Consider the following 19,822-nt stretch of genomic DNA (forward strand, 5'->3'; position numbering starts at 1 on the left):
TGCATACCTTCAAAAGACCTTAAGTCAGAACTTTCTAGAGAATAGGGATAAAGGGGACCCAGAGCCTTGATCTAGTAGCACACCACATTGAAAGTCATAAATGCTTTAAGTGCTGGTGGTCTGTCAATCTATTTATACATTCTACTTCGACCCTCCCAATGACATGAAAAAAAGAAAAGGCTATTAAAAAACTATCCTGATGGTAGAAAATAAAAGGGACTGGAAAAGAATAATGTGGTTTTTGCCAATGAAAGCATACATACTTTAACAAACATAAAGCAAGCCCTTTACCGTCTGAAAAATAAGCATTGGCCCAAAGCCTATTTAAGTTGTTCGAACACGCGCTTTTCAAACAGTAGTGACACGCGCTGATGCTATGCTGACTGGTCACAGTAATGGAATCACTTCAAATGAAAACTAATCAAATATGTAATTTTACATGTCCCATAGTTCAGTTAGCTAAAACATAATATAATTAACTTTGTCCTAAATTAAGTATGAGGACAATCTGGCTCTACATTTAAAATGATGATACAAGTGATGAAAAACCTAGTCCTCCTATATTGTATGGAAGCTAGATGAATATACTTGGTGTTTTCAGTTTTGAATCTTGGAGACCGTGAGCACAAGAAACACCATTATTTTCCAATACACACATGGCTTTATTGGTTTTCTAATGACTTCATAAAAAATGATTTATATATGTTAATTTAAACAGCTTCTCAAGCATGTACTTTAAGTGACTCCTGTATTTCTTCTCTCATTAATCATTTATTTTACTGAGAAGGGGGAAGGGGAGGGGGAGAGGGAGAGAATCCAGGGCAGGCTCCATATTGTCAGCGTCGAGGCCAATATGACGCAGGGCTTGATCTCATGAACTGGGAGACCATTACCTGAGCCCAAATCAAGAACCAGTCACTTAACCAACTGAGCCACCCAGGGGCTCAGTCGTCATTTAAATAAGCCTAAAGCAGTTAGCAGAAAGCTGCCCATGTTGATTTTCAAACTTCTCAATGTAGAAGGTGGAATCAGTGAAATCTGGGGGGAAATGCAATTCGCTACAACTACCTGGCTTCTGAAAGTGTTCACAGTTTTATCAGATTTCATATTATTCTAACAGATACAAGTTTCTAAAGCTGTGAAGTGCTCAAGTCAGCATGTGCAACGTTTCTGTCTGATACTCTTCTAGTTAGTGCTTCTTCTGCCTGTATGATACAAGAAAGAAACTGTTAACTACTCAAAGTTATGAAGATACTGTCCCATGCTTTCAGAAGCTTTTACTAAGGGTTTTATGTTCAGGTCTATGATCCAACTCAAATTACTTTTTGGACATGGAATGAGATGTAGGGTGAAGGTTCACTTCTTCTCCGATATGGATACCCAGTTGCTGGAGCAGCATTTGTTAAAACGGCCTTCTTTTCCTCATCCAATTGACTTGGTACCTTGATTGAACATTTTTCAACTGTGTGCATGTGGATCTATTTTAGAACTCTCTATTTTTCTACATTTACATCAACACTACACTATTCATTACTGTAACCTTACAGTAAATCTTGAAATCAAATATGTACGTCCTCCAGATTTTTGAGATTCTTCTGTTTTGGACTTTTTGCCTTCCCATATGCAATTTATTTTTTTATTTGAGAGAGAGAGAACATGAGTGGGGAAGAAAGGCAAAGAGGGAGGAGGAGGGGGGAAGAAAGGGAAGGATAAAGAGAGAAGGGGGAGAGAGAATGAATATTAAGCAGGCTCCACACTCAGTGTGGAGACTACATGGGGCTCGATCTTTGACCATGACCATCATGAACTGAGCCACAATAAAGAGTAAGACACTCAATAAACTATTTAAAAAAAAAGAGTCATACACTCGACTGACCGAGCCACCCAGGCACCTGTCCATATGCATTTTAGAATAAACCTGTATTTTTTTTTTTCCAAAAAGGGCTGCTCAGATCTTGAGTGCATGAACTCTTTAGGTCAATTTGGTGACAATGGATTTTTTTTTAAGTTTATTTACTTTGAGAGCGTGAGAAAGCGAAAATGGGGGGGGGAGGGAAGGAGGGAGGGAGAGAGAGAGAAAGGAAGAGAGAGAGAGAGAGAGAGAGAGAGAGAGAGAGAGAGAATATCCCAAGCAAGCTGTGCACTGTCAGAGCCCCCAATGAGGACTTGAACTCACGAACTGTGAGATCATGACCTGAGCCAAAACCAAGAGTTGGACTCAACCGACTGAGACACGCAGGTGCCCCAGGGGACAATGGATTTAACAACACTGAGATTTCCGGTCCTTAAACATGGTCTCTCTCCTCCTTTATTAGGTTCTCTTAAATATATCTCAGCAGTGATTTGTGGTTGTCAGTACAGCAGCCTTAGACATCTGTTGTTAGATTTATCCCTATCTACATTTTATATGACTGATGTAAATAGTATTGTTTATTGATATCACAGGTTTTTCAACTCTCTGTGGCTAGCATCAAGAATTACAATGCATTGCCTCTAACGGTTTTGTATACTATGGCCTTATACAATTTTATTACTTCTACTAGGGCTTTTTTGTGTAGAGGTTCCTTGTGGTTTTGTACATATATGTGATCGGCTCAGTATGACAGCACCGCCCCTTCCCTTCATTTTGGCCTCTATATTTCTTTATCTTGAGTGACAGCGCTGGCTATAGGAGAAATGGTGAGAGTGAATATCCTTGGCTTGTTCCCAATCCCACGGCGACGGTTTCCAATATTTCACCATTAAGTATGATGTTAGTTGTGGTTCTTCATGAGCATACATGATCAGAGTGAGGAAATTCCCTTTATTCTTCGTCTGGTGGGGGAGAGTTTTTATCATGGACTTTTGTCAAGCATTTCTGTGCATCTATTGAAAGGAGGCCATAATTCCCCCCATTACATTAATATGGTGAATTGCAGTGATTTTTAAGTTTGTAATATGAGTATTTAAACATTCAATTTGAAATAATTCTAATTTCTCTTGTGCTCTCTCTTTTGTCCCACATCTTCTTTGGAGGTGCATTCTTTACTATCCAGAGATCCATGGACATCCATTTCTCATGTAATGCTTCATATGATTACAGTCTTCTGAAATTTATTGAGGCTTATTTTTAAAAAATTTAATGTTTTATTTATTTTTGAGAGAGAGAGAGAGACAGTGTGAGCAGGGGAGGGTCAGAGAGAGGGAGACACAAAATCTGAGCTAGCTGTCAGCACAGAGCCTGACGCGGGGCTTGAACCCACGAACCATAAGATCATGACCTGAGCCAAAGCCGACTGAGCAACCCAGGCACCCCATATTGAGACTTATTTTATTTTAATGACCCAGCATATGATCTATCTTGGTGAATGTTCCATGTATACTTAAAAATAATGGTGTGGGGAGAGGTAAAAGGAGAAAAAATGTTAAAGAGAGGGAGGGAGGCAAACCATAAGAGACTCTTAAATACTGAGAACAAACTGAGGTTTGATGGGGCGGAAGGGGAGAGGGGAAAGTGGGTGATGGGCACTGAGGAGGAAACTTGTTGAAATGAGCATTGGGTGTTGTATGGAAACCAATCTGACAATAAATTATATTTTAAAAAATAATGGTATATCATTAGATGCAGGTTTTAAGTAAATGTCAACTAGTTCAGATAGGTCAGTCTCTTCTGAAGACTAATTATGTAAATAATTCAGCAATTCAATAATTATCTAAAAATAATTCAACAACCAGTGTGGAAAAAACTCTGAAACATGACCCAGATTTAGAGTCCCTAAAAACACAAACAAGAAGTGGCCCTATTTGTGGGGTTCCCATGTGTCTAGATATTTATACGGAGTCCTGTCACCTGCAGATTTTGTTCATATCGTAAATGAAACTGAGAAGCAAAAAGTTAATCCTGGTACATTAGATTCATTTCAACAGAGCATACTATTGCCTGGAATTCTTTTCTTTTTAATTTTTATTTCTTTAAGTAATCTCTATACGCAACGTGGGGCCTAAACTCATGACCCTGATCTCAAGAGTCACATGCTCTTCCAAATGAGCCTATACAGAATTCAAATACAAGTCCAAAACTAGGAATTCAAAAAAAAGATATGTGCCTATGATAATAATGTTCACTAAAAGTCTTTTCTTTTTTTGTGTGGGATACCTTTTTCTAGATAGTTCAGTATTACATAGGGGAAAATGTATAAGAATACTGGTTTATTTTAAAATACAGAAATCTTATGTATTATGTGTAGGGTTAATAGAAGGGAATGTTAGGTTAGCACTCACTACTTCATGCTACCTTCATATATTAAGTCTTGAACACAGACACAAGTGTGTGTTTGCACGTGTGTGTGTGTGTGTGTGTGTGTGTGTGTGTGTGTGTAGCAAAAAGCTTACGTAAGGAAACAACATCCTCAGAAGTGGGTGAAAACACACTGGCAAAGCATTCTTGGACAGTAAAGTTAGTTCCTTACAAGCACATCATCAGTATTTAGTCCTGAAGGATCTCTTCCAAGACACCACGGTATGTGAAAGTCTCTTCCATACCTATCAACCTCATAGGGAAAAGTTTAACATGTTTTAAAAAGTCTTTCTTATTTTAAAACTATTAAAGGAAAACAACTAAACCCTAGCCAACATGAGATGCTTGCAGCTCTGCTTCTAAGTGCAGAGAAGCTCTTTCCCTGGGTTGACTACATCCCTGGTGGAGATTTAAAAATGCTAGCCTTTAAATAATCAGTATACAGTCTGTTCATAGGATACCTGTAATTTTGGCATTCCCGAAACCTATAGTCCCCGATTAAAATCTGCGAAGTATTCCTGGGAATCAGATTTTCTTTTCTTCTGTTTAGATTTCTCACCAACCTAAATAATAAATGAATTAGTAGCCGACAATGGTAATAGAAACTATCGACAAAAAAAACACCCAACCCAACAAACCCATTGCGTTGCATTTCACATTTTCACAAAGCTACTGCATATATTCAACGACCTTCATGATACTGTGCTTGAGTCCTTTGAGCAACCTACAAAGGACTTAGGTTACTAGCAAAATGATCCATCATTACTTTTCACCCTTGTGTGTACTCATCCACCTTTAGAGTCAAAGTACACACTCCATGTAGTGTTTCAGTTAAAGTTACTGACACGGTGAAGACAGAATTATTTCATAGCAAAGTTCCAAAAGATTTATAGAAGTTTCATTCAGTCCTCTTCCAAACCAGATTTTCTTCCTACTTTGGGTTCTCTATAATTACACAGTATATTCGACAGAACCATCTTTGCAATTGGTGCTAAGTGAACTCAAATGTATTAGAATAGAATGGTAGGACCAAAAAGTCAATATGTGAATTGACAAAAAGAAGGCGGCTGTGTTGTAAAGTAGCAAAGCGTGGTTCCCGGCACACAGTAGTAGGCATTCATTAAGAATGTGATGAATTAATGAATGACTTCAACAACCAAATTATAGTATGATCTGTCGGCTGAAATGTCTGAGCCAAAGGTAAACCCCAAAAAAGCATGCAGACTCATAGCATGTCATTCTTTCAAAGCATGTGTCACTCACCAAAGGTTAACATTCCTTTCAGTGAGCTATACAGGCATAGCTGAAGCAATGAAAATGAGATACTGATAAGAAATGTGATATTTCTGCTTCTGGAGACTGTATAACAAAGATACAAGTAAAGCGGGACATTTGATTAGATATCCGTATGGCCCCGGCAAAGGTCACCATAAGCACTGAGAACACACCTACCATTGACCTTCAGCATCTTCATGGAGAAACTGAAAGACCTCTCCATTTCTGATCGGGAGGTCTTCTGGGCCTCGCTTCCTGCCATCTGCTAGGGTTTTGTAATTGCCTGGAGACTATAAGGTTGTTTTGAGAAATCACATTACACATTTGATTGTCAAATGGCTTGTGTAACTGCATGCTCTATGACGTAAAGAATTCACTCTTGGGGCGCCTGGGTGGCTCAGTCGGTTAAGTGTCCAACTTCAGCTCAAGTCTTGATCTTGTGGTCTGTGAGTTCAAGCCCTGCGTTAGGCTCTGTGCTGACAGCTCAGAGCCTGGAGCCTGCTTTAGATTCTGTGTCCCCCTCTCTCTCTGCCCTTCCCTTGATCACACTCTGTCTCTCTCTCAAAAATGAGTAAACAGTTAAAAAAAATTGTAAAAAAAGAATTTACTCTTCACTTCAGTGGGAATAGTGGTGGCTGCAGTAGCCCATTGGGAATGAGCAAACCTGGGTTTATTGAATCTGAAGAATTCATTTTTATTTGCAAAAAGAGAAGTACAGCATGAACTACACAGCAAATAACAGAGCACAATGAATTTAACTTATATGAACTATAAGCACAAATCCATGGGGCACCTGGGTGGCTCAGTCAGTTAAGTGTCTGACTCTTGATTTTGGCTCAGGTCATGATCTCACAGTTTCGTGAGTTCGAGCTCTGCATCAGGCTCTGTGCTCAAGAGCCTGCTTGGGATTCTGTCTCTCTCTCTTTCTCTACCCCTCTCCCACGCTTGCTTTCTCTCTCTCTCTCAACATAAATAAACTTTAAAAAAAAGCATAAATCTATATAAAAAAAAACCCAGTGTGCAAATAATTTTTCAATATTGTTACTTGTAAACTCCTCTCATGGAAAATTAATCTAGGCACATACAAAAGGCAGTGGCCCTGAACAAAGACCGACTAACACCCTCAAAATGACTTCTGGGATTTATATCATTTTGCACAGGAAAAAGTAATGAACACAGAAGCTCAGGTCCAGAAAAGTGCATTAAACCATACTGTTGTGCTTTACTTGGCCTTAATCTTTTGACAGCTATCATGTGAACTTGATTCATTAAGAAGCTAAATTATCTAAGGCACACCGATTGTACTTCACTACAAAGTAGACAGAGAAGAAATAATTTTCAAGTCGAAAAGTATTCTTTAAGATTTTATTTTTAAGTAATCTTGGGGCGCCTGGGTGGCTTAGTCAGTTAAGCACGCGACTCTGGATTTCAGCTCAGGTCATGGTCTTGCAGTTCATGGCATCGAGCCCCGCATCAGCGCAGAGCCTGCTTGGGGTTCTGTCTCTCCTCTTTCTTTCTGCGCCGCCCCCGGCTTGTGCTTGTGCTCTCAAAATAAATAAATAAATAAACAAATAAACAAACAAACTTAAAAAGAACACAAGACTTTATTTTCAAGTAATCTCTGCACCCAACGTGGGGCTTGAACTCACAACTCTGAGATCAAGAGTCGCGCGCTCCACCGTCAGAGCCAGCCAGGCACTCCAAGTCCAAAGGACACCTTTGGTGTCCTGAGATAAAGATTTTTTCCAGCACACAGCATCTTACCCATTGAAGACAGGCATTTCCAAAAGAATACCGTAACTTAAAATCCTTTAAATGAAAGAGTTATGTGGTATCGATTCTTTGCACAAGCCAAGGCATTAACCCGAAAACAACATCCACGTCACTTGAGCCAAACATCTTTTGAGCAGTACTTTTCATCAGGCTAACAGAGTGGCTCACCGCCACTCATTCTGCTTTTTGGTTGTGGGGGTATTTGGAGGGGTGGCAGTGGTGGGGTGACATATAGGACGTACTGCATTGCTCTCTCACATGTTCTCCTTAGTAGCACAACTTTGGTAATGACTGTGAGGAGAGATACGGGGTTTTCTCCATTCCCACCCCCTGTGATGAAAGGAGCAATCAACTCCGCCTATGTGCTTCGTTTCTGACACCAGAACTGGGAAAATGCTGACTCAGCGCCTTGGTAGTGTCTGCTGAGTCCTTCACAGAGCGTCTGCAGAAAACATTTAAACCCAAACTGGCTTCCTCTGGATTTTTGCTCACATTGGAACAACTCTCTCTCCTGTCCTCAGACAGTATTTAATTGAGGAAACTACTATCCAAATATGTATCATGGTCACTGTTTCATTCAGGGAAAGAATATTCTGTTACTTTTTTTAATGTTTATTTATTTTTGAGAGGGAGAGAGAGGGAGGGAGAGAGAGAGAGAGAGAGAGAGAGAGCGAGCGAGAGCGAGCACAGTGTAGAGGGAGAGGGAGACAGAGGATCCAAAGTGGGGTCTGCACTGACAGGACAGGGCCCGATGCGGGACCCGAACCCAAGAACGAGATCAAGACCTGGGCCGAAGTCAGATGTCTCGCCAACTGGGCCACCCACATGCTCCTAATTGTGTTACTTTTTTAAAGAAAGCATTCCAGGGTTAAGGTTACACAGCTCCACGACTATCCATGCAATCACTCCTTTAAGCCAACATCAGAAAGGCCGAATTGCATTTGCCCTTCTGAAGGGCACCAAGGAGGGTCCACCACATAGCAGCATCCCCACGCTCCAAGCTGCCGACTTCAGAAAATTGTGGATCTAACCCTAAACAGTCCTAATCGCCCCCCTCCTAATACTCTGCTAGGATCTTAACCACACCACACACTATTTCTTCTCAAAGTTACTTTTACTATAAAGCCAACTCCTTTAGTTTTACAGGGTGCTCCCTCACCCTGTTATGCCGATTTGGCATCATTAACACGTTTTGGCAACCCACTAAAATACATTCCGCAGATGTCATCGAATGGTGTCATACGTGTAACGTTTCTGCCCCAGGGTTTCCGATCTGGAATCTCAACTGATCATTCAAGTAGATTCAAGTCTCCCGTGCTCTATGGTTTTTAGCTCTGCCTCTGAGATTGAAGACAGTGGTGAAGTTCCACAAAAGATAAAATTGGTCCGTGTACACCGAGTTGGAATGATGGGCCAGACGCCCCATCAATTTCATGAGGAGCACCACGCATAAGCCCAAACCAGTTCTACCTGCAGAGGGAAGTGCTTACTACGGACTGTTCGTGGTGAGCCTGGTTTCAAATCTTCTGGCTAAGACAGAGCGTCAAGGGCATGGACAGAACACTGCCCTCACATGCCTCCCTACTGCATCAGTCAAACTGCCCCAACCATTTTTATGTATTTATTGACTTGAATATGTCGTTACTGACCATTAGGAGCCTTTCTTCTTCTTCATTGTCATCATAAGAAGAATATAAATAGTCGCTTGACCACTTGTCAGGGTCTTCAGAAATTTCTGCAGGTGATGCCATCTGGGTCCAAACTAGAAGAAAAACATGGGGGAGGGGCAGTTCCTTAATGGTGCTGGTCTACCACAGGGAGTGATGTAAAACTAACTACAATCCTTCAATGGCCCAGAATAGTATCTTTATATAATAAAAACCTCCAATTAGACTGTACTATCCTAGAATTTCTGGTATTTCAGAAAGGGCCTCCAATGTCATATACTTCTCTTACTTCTTAGGATAGTTTCAATTTGGAGTTGGCAGGAGAGTTATTAAAAATAACAAGTTAAATCACATTCCAGAAAACACTGACCCTTTCTTACAGAATATAATCCCTTCCTAAGTTTCTTCCTACGGACTTTCTACTGGTCCTAAACAAACAGCACTTACAACATCCTACCTACTAATATTATCTTTGACCTGTCTTACCTCCTTATTAGGCAAAGACTATGGGTTATACATTGTATATCCATTAGAGCCCTCTGTGTAAGAGGTGCTGATTTCATAAAATATATTAGGGGCAGTCATTTAAGCATCCGACTTTGGCTCAGGTCATGATCTTGTGGTTCATGAGTTCGAGCCCTGCATCAGGTCAGCATAGAGCCTGATGCCTGCTTCACATTCTGTGTCTCCCTCTCTCTGCCCCTCCCATGCTCATGCTCATTATCTTTCTTTCTCTCTCTCTCTCTCTCTCTCTCTCTCTCTCTCTCTCAAAAATAAACACTAAAAAAAATCTAAAAAAAATTAAAGGTGCGCCTGGGCGGCTCAGTCGGTTAAATGTCCAACTTCTGCTCAGGTCATGATCTCGTGGTTTGTGGAGTTTGAGCCCCACATCAGGCTCTGTGCTGACAGCATAGGGCCCACTTCTGATCCTGTCTCCCTTTCTCTCTGCCACTCCCTGGTTTTTACTCTCTCTCTCAAGAAAATTAATAAAAACAATAAAAAATAAAATAAAAATATATTGAACTAATACAGATTAAGCAATCTAATACATGCAAAGAACAGAACTTCATCTTGGCCACACTAAACTATTCATGTTAACTTGGAAAAAGTCATGTGGAATTTCTCTAACTTGGTTTCTTCATCCATCGGGCAAACGAAGGCAACCCTACTAGGCTCTCTCCTGACTGTTCAAGGGGCCATGGCATAGATGGCCTAAGAGAAGTGACTTTCAGTTGGACAAGGTTGTCATTCCTTGCTTCTCTTCAACTAGTAGAGAACTCCTCCAGACTGAGGACCGTCATATTTAAGTATCAAGTATCAGACATCTGTTAAGCATTTCTCTGCAAAAGGCTATGCTGTTTATCTCAGAGTTGTGTAGATGACCCTGCTGGGTGCTCCTATGGCAATCTATTATATTTCTCTATTGTAACACTGTAATCACCTGTTGAATTATCTTTCTACTCTCCTGGTTTCATAGGGATGGCCACTGAGTGTATTTTTCTTTTTTTAGGTAGGCTTCACACCCAGAGCAGGGCCCAAAACGGGGCTTGAACTCATGCCCTTGAGATCAAGACCTGAGCTAAGATCAAGAGTTGGAGGCGTAACCGACTGAGCCACGCAGGCGCCCCGCAACTGAGTGTATCTTAAATAGACTGTGTGCCCAAAGGTTTGCACAGTTCCTGTCACACGGCCCGTGTTATATTTGTTGAATTAAACAGCTTGTCTGAAATCAGCTTAAATGACATTTGCAAAAAAATAAATATTCTAGCTGTAAATGACACTTCTCTATTCATTACAACAATGGTGAGTGAGGCGTACATTCCTTGAAGCCCAGATATGTTTTCTTCATCTCTGTCCTACGTAGCCAAGGCTCCCACACTTGAGCATACACTGGAAAGAATGACATGGTGGGGTGCCTGGGGGGCTCAGTCGGTTAAACGTCCCACTTCAACTCAGGTCATGATCTCACAGTTCGTGAGTTCGAGCCCAGTGTCTAACTCTGTTCTGACAGCCCAGAGCCTGAAGCCTGCTTCCGATTCTGTGTCTCCCTCTTTCTCTGCCCCTCCCCTATTCACACTCTGTCTGTCTGTCTCTCTCAAAAGTAAACATTAACAAAATTAAGAAAAAAAAAAAAAGAACCACATGGAAAACATGTTAAACCACAAATGGCCAGGTCTCACTCCCAGAGTTTCTGACTCAGAAGGTCTGGGGCAGACGCCGAGAACGTCTTCCTTGAAAATTCCCACATGGTGCTGATGCTACCAGTCCAGGCATCGCTTTGACACCCCCCAGGCTGCAGGGCCCACCACAGTTACCTTGCACATGGAAAACAAAAGGGTCTTAGGAAAACGGGTCAATTTTGCTTTCTTTATACTAAGGTAGTAGACATGTAGATCTTCCAAATTAGCAATGGGAGGAAACAGTGCGCACGGCCAAGCGTCTTACCTTCACGTGATCGCTATGCATACCTGTGTTTGCCTCGGCCCCAAGCAACGGGGAGGCCTCATGGATGTCCACCATTGCGCCGCAGTGTTCCGATTCGGTTTCCTCCGCACCCGTAAAAGCTCTGTGTTGCCTTCTGAAATAGTCAATGGGTAAAATAAGTGAGCTTTTATATATTTCAAGAGTAACAAGAAACTAAAAATGGAAATTTTTCCACTGATCTCGTGTGCTAAGAACATGCTCTGAGAAAGAATGAAATCTGGCCATGTGTAGCAAAGTGGATGGACCTCGAGGGTGTCATGCTAAGTCAAATAAGTCAGGCAGAGAAGGACAGATACCATATGTTTGCACTCATAGGTCTAACAGGAGAGACCTGGCAGGGGACCATGGGAAGGGGAAAAGGGGGAGAGAGTTGGGGAGAGGGAGGGAGGCAAATCATGAGAGACCTTTGAATTGTGAGAACAAACCGAGGGCTGAAGAGGGAGGGGGGAAGGGGAAGGGGGGTGATGGTCATGGTGGGGGGCACTTGTAGGGAAGAGCACTGGGTGTTGTATGGAAACAAACTTGACAATTAACTATTAATAAACAATAAATAAATAAAATAAAAAGAACATGCTCTAAGAATCATTCAAAGAGCTGATTTCCCCCTTAATTTCTCTTTAATACATAGGGAAAAACTTACTCCCTTCAGGGCCCGTGACAAGTATATTGCTTAAAATTCTTATTATGTGCTGTATTATGTGCTTGAAATTTGCTAAGAGGTAGATTTTTTATATAATTTTTTAAAAGTTCATTTATGTATTCTGCGAGAGCGAGTGAGAAAGAAAGAAAGAAAGAAAGAAAGAAAGAAAGAAAGAAAGAAAGAAAAAGAAAGAAAGAAAGAAAGAAAGAAAGAAAGAAAGAAAGAAAGAAAGAAAGAAAGAAAGAAAGAAAGAAAGAAAATATATCCCAAGCAGGTTCTGTGCCACCAGCATGAAGCCCGACGACACGGGGCTCGAACTCAAGAACCATGAGATCATAACCTGAGCCAAAACCAAGAGTTAGACGCCTAACGGACTGAGCCCCTCAGGCGCCCCCGCTAAGAGGCAGACCTTAAATGTTCTTCTGACACAGACAAAGAAGAATGGTTGGGATTAATAGTTCACAATATATATGTACAGAAACCAAGTTCTACTCCTTAAATATATATCATTTTTAATGGTTGACTATAATTCAATACAGTTGGATAAATGTAAACAGAAAATCCCATAAAAGGAGGAATTTATTGGTTCGTGTAACTGAAAAATCTAAGGACTAACAGTGAACATGGACGGATCCAGGTGCTTAAATAACGTCATCAGGAATCGTTCTATTTCAGCACGGCTCCTCCTCCGTGCGCCCGTGCCTGCCAGTCCTTCGTCCTTCCTACAACGCTCTTTCTCCAATCGGATTGAAGGTGACCAAAATTGCTTTGAACGGAAAGCCACGAGTGCAGCCACTTTTTGCCCACACGCCACTCCCCTCAGGATATACTGAGGACAAAGCATTTGTAATCATGTTTAAAACTTAGCTCAGGGGTGTCCAGGTGTCTCAGTTGGTTAGGCGTCTCACTCTTAATTTCGGCGTGACCGTGGGATTAAGTCTGGTGTATGGCTCTGTGCTGGGTGTGGAACCTGTTGGAGATTCTCCCTCTCTCTCCCTCTCCCTCTGCACCTCCTGTGCTCATGTGCTCATACACATTCTCTCTCAATAAATAAACAGGTAGATAGATAAATAGAATAAAATAAAATAAAAATTAGCCCAGACTCTCATATAATTTTTAACATCCAGGGGAACTATGGGATAATATTAAGGACCATTAGGCTCCAAGTATAAGGACAGAGCTGAGAAGATGATGGATTTCTGGAATTTGATGACTTACTCCTAAAAGAGAGGATAGTTTATGTCTGAGATACTTTATAATGACATCATCTTGTGTACCTACGGAAAACAGAAGATTGCAGGAGTGATATTTCTTAAAGAATAATCACTTACGCATCATTCTGCTGAGAAGAAAGCCGATCCTGTTCTGTTAGCTGGTTATGTTGCTTTCGTTTTTTAACTGTGAAAGAAAACAAAGCTTATGGGAGCATCATTCATAGGCCACACCTCTTCCGTGAATACCAACGGCCTGCACACGTGCACGCACATGTACACATACACACACATCCCATTCCCATTAGAATTAGCCTTCACCGACTTGAAATAACCAGGGGGGAAAGGCCAACCTGGATTTGAGATATGGAAAAGGACTGAACTATGTAGTTTATCAAGAAATTCAAGTTTAGAACTCTAACCATCACCATGAACACATTACATGATGTCCTTGGCAGAGTTGACTCACGGGAAGGACTCAGGGTTAATTCAGTTAGTTTGCTGAGTTACTTCTCAAGCACTGGAGTTCACTTGCTAGTGTAAAGTTCATTCTCCAAGAGAGTTTAAACAACCCCTTGAACCTGGCTCTTCTACTAATTAGTTTAACAAACCCTTTCACTATAAATAGTATAAAGTAAATATCAGCCCTAGTCCCTGTACAAATGATCACAAAACCTGAGTCAATGAGTTGTCACTGTACTTCTTGTTCTGAAGAATGCGTGCTTGAAATTACCTATCATAAGTTCCTGTTGCTTCAGCAAAATAGTTCTTATCTCTTTTAACCATGTCATTTTCACATCGACATTCGGAGCCTGAAGATTTTAAAAAGGGGGGAGGAAAGGACAGGTTACCTTTGCAAAAGAACGCTTCTTAACAAAACAAACGTAACTAAGTGTATCAAACATGATCTACATTGTAAAGCACCAAGTTCAAACTCTACCATTTTGATTCTTAAAACTTCTAAGAAGTAAGTAGCCATCAGATTACATGTAGTCAACGCCATTTTGAAACTGCCCTTAAAAAAGAATGCTTGCGTGGAAAAATAAATAATGCTCAGAGAAAAACCGAAATGTAATCTAACTTATTTTTCCTTTGTAGGAGGGTTCTTTAAAAAATATAAATGTCTTTATGTTTAATGTTGGTAAAATGAAACAAGTTCTCCTGTTTCTGAGAAGATAATCTACTGTACTCTTGACCCACTTACCAGTTGGTAAAAGGGCAGCAGAAAGTCTTATATGTAAATCAAACCAAGAACAGGTATTTTTCTGAATTCTAGTCACCTAACACAGAACCAAAATGAAGCAACAACACTGAGCCATTTCAACGATAACAGCACATTCACAGGTCACAAGTCATGATATGATACTTATTGCAATGATCGCCTCCTCTCAAAATGTTCTCCTTCCTCTCCCCTCCTTGAAACAGGTTGGACCATATAGCACATCACGCTGGGGCTTTAAGCATATTTTCAAGTTTATTTTTTTCATCATGATAAATGTGCTCTTAAGCAAATTTTGGAGCGACAATGATCAAATCGGAACTGTCCCAGCACTGTATCTCGCAATCGGAATGCCAACCACAAGAGGAACTCAGAACGATGAGAAATCTGTGACTCTAGATGCCTTGACAGGGACAGAGAAGTCCTGCCAAGTTCTTGGCTATCAGCTTCGGTTGATAAGCATCCTAATGTAGTTGTAAAAGCTCAAAGACGTAGAGGGGTGCCCGTGTGGCACAGTCCGTTAAGCATCTGCCTCTTGCCACAGTTTGTGAGTTTGAACCCCACATCAAGTATATGTGCCAATGGCGTGGAGCCTGCTTGGGATTCTGTCTCTCCTGCTCTCTGCCCTCCCTTGCTTGTGCTCTCTCTCAAAATAAATAAATAAACTTTAAAAAAATGTATTTAAAAACCCAAAGCCCTAGAAAGCACCACCAGCACATCTCGAGTTAAAGAAAACATGTGCTACTGAAAAAATGCTTAATTACATCACAAAATATATTAAATAATATTTTAGTGACCAAAGTGAAAGGGATGAGAACTTTTATAATGGAACCAAAATTGCTTTTGTTTGCAAATTCACACTTTTCTATGTTAACGCAGGTTATAGCTTCTAGAATGATTCTTAAATGACCAACCTGGACAATATAAACTTCTTCCTTGTCAGCGTACCAGATTTCAAACTTGCGGTTATCTCCTTTTACATATTCGCTGATGCCGACGTCATCCATCTACAATATTTTAGTCAAAAGTTTCAGGAGCGTTTTATTTGGAATATGAAATCACATTCACCTACACTCATCACATTCTAAGTGAAACAGAATTTCTCCCTTGGTAAAATACAGATTTTGTATTCAAGCAAATGAAATGATAAATCCAACCACAGACCTGAGTATTTAAATGTTTTCACGGGACCATGCACTTATAGTATAGATTACATGCTTCATCCCCGTGAGCGGAACAAATGTTACAAATCTGAACCTCCAACTATTCTCCGCCCCTCCGTAAGATCGAATCCTGTTACAAATTAACTGTACACTATTAAAACAAATTATTGTGTCAACACAGAACTAAAAGTAATTAAATATCAATAAAAAAGTTCATCTGAAATTAATTTAAATGGTTACTTTTAATAATCATTCGTCAGATAAATTTATCTTACAGATTATTGCTTTTCTCGGTAGGAGCCTTATAAGCGATAAATATCCAATTTATGGGGTGGGGGAAACCCAGCAAGGTACACAAGGGTCCCCTCTATTGCCACCAGCCTCTCTGGAACACAAATGATCTGCTGTAGGACACTGAGATCTTCTTGTAGACAGCAATAAATTTTTTTCATATTTATGTATTTAGTTTTGAGAGAGAGAGACAGAGAGCTCGAGCGGGGTAGGGGCAGAGAGCGAGAGAGAATCCCAAGCAGGCTCCACACTGTCAGTGCAGAGATGTGCGGCTCAAACTCAAAAATTATGAGATCATGGTCTGACCAAAATCAAGAGTCAGATGCTTAGCCGACTGAGTCACGCAGGTGCCCCAAACTTCTCATATGCAAAGCACAAACCCGTCCATTTTCTTTCATCCTGTGAGGCTAATAGCTTGGTTCATTCTATTTTGTGCATTTTCACTCCCTCACACACCCATTCTCTTTCAGCCCTCTTCTGCCTTCTCTTTTTGTTCAATTCCCATCTAATTATCTAAAGGAATATGTCATTCTCTGTTCCATTTACAAGTCCCCCAAACAGCACTAATCAGAGTTGATAAGCATTAAAAGTACTGCTAGTGAGGTCACCATATCACAGGAAAGAAAAAGGGGACACTTGGGGGGCTCAGTTCGTTAAGCTGCCAACTTCAGCTCAGGTCATGGTCTCGTGGTTTGTGAGTCTGAGTCCCATTCTCTCGCTCCCTCTCTCTCTCTGCTTCTCCATTGCTTGTACATGTGCTCGCACGCGCTCTCTCTCTCTCTCTCGCTCTCTCTCTGTGTCTCTGAAAATAAACAAACACTAAAAAAAAAAGGGAAAGAAAGATTTTGCTTAGATATGAAATGAGATGGGGCACCTGAATGGCTCAGTTGGATAAGCGTCCAAGTTCAGCTCAGGACATGATCTCAAGGTTTGTCGGGTCAAGCCCTACACCAGGCTCTGCACTGACAGCTTAGAGCCTGGATCTTGCTTAGGATTCTGTCTCCTTCTCTCTCTCTCTCTCTCTCTCTGTTCCTTCCCCACTTGTACTCTGTCTCATGCTCTCTCTCTCTCTCAAAAATGAATAAACATTTAGAGAACATTTTAAAAAAAGAAATGAGATGCATACATACAAAAGTCTGTGACGTCTACCCTGGATGTGGTCAGATGTTACTTCCAGAATCTCCAAAAATACCTTTAAGTTTATTTACTTATTTTAAGAGAGAGAAAGAGAATCCCAAGCAGGGTCCGTGCCGTCAGTGGCACTAGGCTCGATCTCACAAACATGAGATCACGACAGGAGCAGAAATCAAGAGTTGGATGCTTAACCAACTGAGCCCCCCAGGTGCCCCTTTTGTTGAGAGACGGAGTGAGCGAAGAGAACGCATGTGCACAAGCAGGGGTGAGGGACAGAGGGGGAGACTCTTAAGCAGTGTGGAGCCCGATGCAGGCTCAATCTTACGACCCCGGGATCATGACCTGAGCCGTAATCAAGAGTTGGATGCCACCCAATTTTTTGCAGGCATCCCTGCAAAAATATCTTCATATTCCTACTCAATCACTCCAATTAAACCTACTTTTCCTGAAACATAAAAGGACATAAATAATAATCTCATGTTCAATCTCTCTTTAAATCGATTGCATTTCAACACATACTTTTAAAATAGCATAAGACAGCACATGGACTTTGGCGTCTGAGACGTCTGGGTTGGAATTTCACCTCTTACTATTAAGAGCTACGTGTTCTGATGGAAGTCACTAAATCTTTCTGAACGGCAGTTTCCTCAACTCTTAAATGGAAAGAATAGGGGTGTGTGGGTGGCTCAGTCGGTTAAGCATCCAACTTTGGCCTAGGTCATGATCTTGCTGTTCCCAAGTTTGAGCCGCATGTCAGGCTCTGTGCTGACAGCTCAGAGCCTGGAGCCTGTTTCAGATTCTGTGTCTACCTCTCTTTCTCTGCCCCTCCCCTCTTGTCTCTCTCTCTCTCTCAAAAATAAATATTTAAAAAATAAATAAAATGGAAGGAATACCTACTTCACAGAGTTGATTAAAGGATTAAATAGCATACATTAAATGCTTAGAGCATATAATGAGCTTTTTAAAGTATGTGTTTGCTTTCTAACCTTTCCCTAATTTGAACTGCAATAGTTTTTTTTAAATTTTTCATTGCATATATACAGCACAGCATTATAGATTAAATGAGCTTTTTTGAGTTGCCCTGGTAATCTAACCATGATGTGGTTCAGACAATCTTGTTCTGAGTTCCAAACAATTCACTTACAAGTGATCCAGTGAAATACAATCCACTTCTGTTTTGAAGATGTATGGATTTTCTCAAATAACAAAATACAAAGGTTTTAGGCACCTGGGTGGCTCAGTTGCTTGAGCGTCCAACTTTGGCTCAGGTCATGATCTCACAGTTTGTGGGTTCGAGCCTTGCATTAGAGCCCCATGTCAGGCTCGGTGCTGACAGCTCAGAGCCTGGAGCTTGCCTCAGATTCTGTGTCTCCCTTTCTCTCTCTCTGCCCCTCCCTGATTCGCTCTGTCTGTCTGTCTGTCTGTCTCTCTCAAAAATGAATATATGTTAAAAAAATTTTTTTAAATACAAAGGTTTTACTGTAAGGTTTTTAAATGTTATTAAATGTTACTATCCCATGAAATTTACTCAGTTTTAGAATCTAGAGGCAGTTAAAGGTTAACTATGAGTATAGTTATATAATATACACTATAGTGCATATTATATATAAAAATAAGCCTGATTCCATAGTTACATCCTAATTGTGGTCTCTGCCTTATCTTTCATATTTTTATTGATATTCCTGGTAGCTATGAATATAAATGCTTTATTATAAAGCATTTTATCTGAAGACATCTCAGTGTGTCAAGCGTTGAGGGCTCCAACTTTTAACCTCATTTTTTTGTCATCAAAGGAATATAAAGATGTCAAGTATCTTGTTAAAAGCTGTCCAGTAAGTCAAGAATTCTGCGATTATCACCAACAACTACCAATGCGAAGACATTTATATCGCTGGAATAGAGTTTATTTACTTCTCGGGTTAGTATAATTAAAAATATTGAGGGCCACCTGGGTGGCTTAGTTAGTAAAGCATTCGATTCTTGACATTAGCTCAGGTTGTGATCTCACGGTAGTGATCTCATGGTACTGGGATCAAGTCCCACATGGGGCTCTGCACTGAACATGGAGCCTGCTTGGGATTCTCTCTCTCCATCTCTTTCTGCCTCTGCCCTGCTCCCACTCTCTCACTCAAAATTAAATAAGATAAACATTTATTTTTTTTAATTATTTTATTTTTAATGGTTATTTATTTTTGAGAGAGAGTGTGTTCAAGTGGAGGAGAGGCAGAGAAAGGGAGACAGAGACTCCAAAGCAGGCTCTGTGCTGACAGCATACAGCCCAATGCGAGGCTCGAACTCACGAACCATGAGATCACACCCTGAGCCAAAGTTGGACACTGAACTTACTAAGCCACGAAGGAAGGAAGGAAGGAAGGAAGGAAGGAAGGAAGGAAGGAAGGAAGGGAGGGAGGGAGGGAGGGAGGGAAGGAGGGAGGAGGGGAGGGAGGGAGGGAGGAGGGGAGGGAGGGAGGGAGGAACAAAAACCAAGGCCTTCCCGCATGGGGCAGTGATTAACTGCATGGACTCTGGAACCATCTGGCTGGGTTTGAACCTGTGCTGTGCAGCTTACTAGCTATGTGCTCTTGGACAAGTTACTCACCTCTCTGGAACTTGGCCTTCCCACCTTCAAAATGGGGTTCATAATAGTTCCTACTTCATCTAAAGGTGCTATGTGGGTTAAATGAGTTAA

The 19,822-nt window shown here is 41.0% G+C and overlaps 1 protein-coding gene across 2 annotated transcripts in view; it reads right to left on the bottom strand.

The window, feature by feature from the left end:
* The window catches only part of MCF2 (MCF.2 cell line derived transforming sequence), a 68,797-nt gene that overhangs the window by 2,238 nt on the left and 46,737 nt on the right, over positions 1-19,822 (bottom strand). For both annotated transcript variants that reach the window (XM_029930913.1, XM_029930912.1), the window contains 7 exons: positions 15,460-15,552; positions 14,060-14,138; positions 13,447-13,513; positions 11,460-11,569; positions 8,974-9,086; positions 5,729-5,841; positions 4,738-4,839 (listed from right to left, as the gene is read on the bottom strand). In XM_029930913.1, the coding sequence (XP_029786773.1) occupies positions 4,738-4,839; positions 5,729-5,841; positions 8,974-9,086; positions 11,460-11,569; positions 13,447-13,513; positions 14,060-14,138; positions 15,460-15,552 (677 nt within the window). The remainder of the gene's footprint in view (positions 1-4,737; positions 4,840-5,728; positions 5,842-8,973; positions 9,087-11,459; positions 11,570-13,446; positions 13,514-14,059; positions 14,139-15,459; positions 15,553-19,822) is intronic.

This window comes from Suricata suricatta, chromosome X, assembly GCF_006229205.1.
Source record: "Suricata suricatta isolate VVHF042 chromosome X, meerkat_22Aug2017_6uvM2_HiC, whole genome shotgun sequence".
NCBI lineage: Eukaryota > Metazoa > Chordata > Mammalia > Carnivora > Herpestidae > Suricata > Suricata suricatta.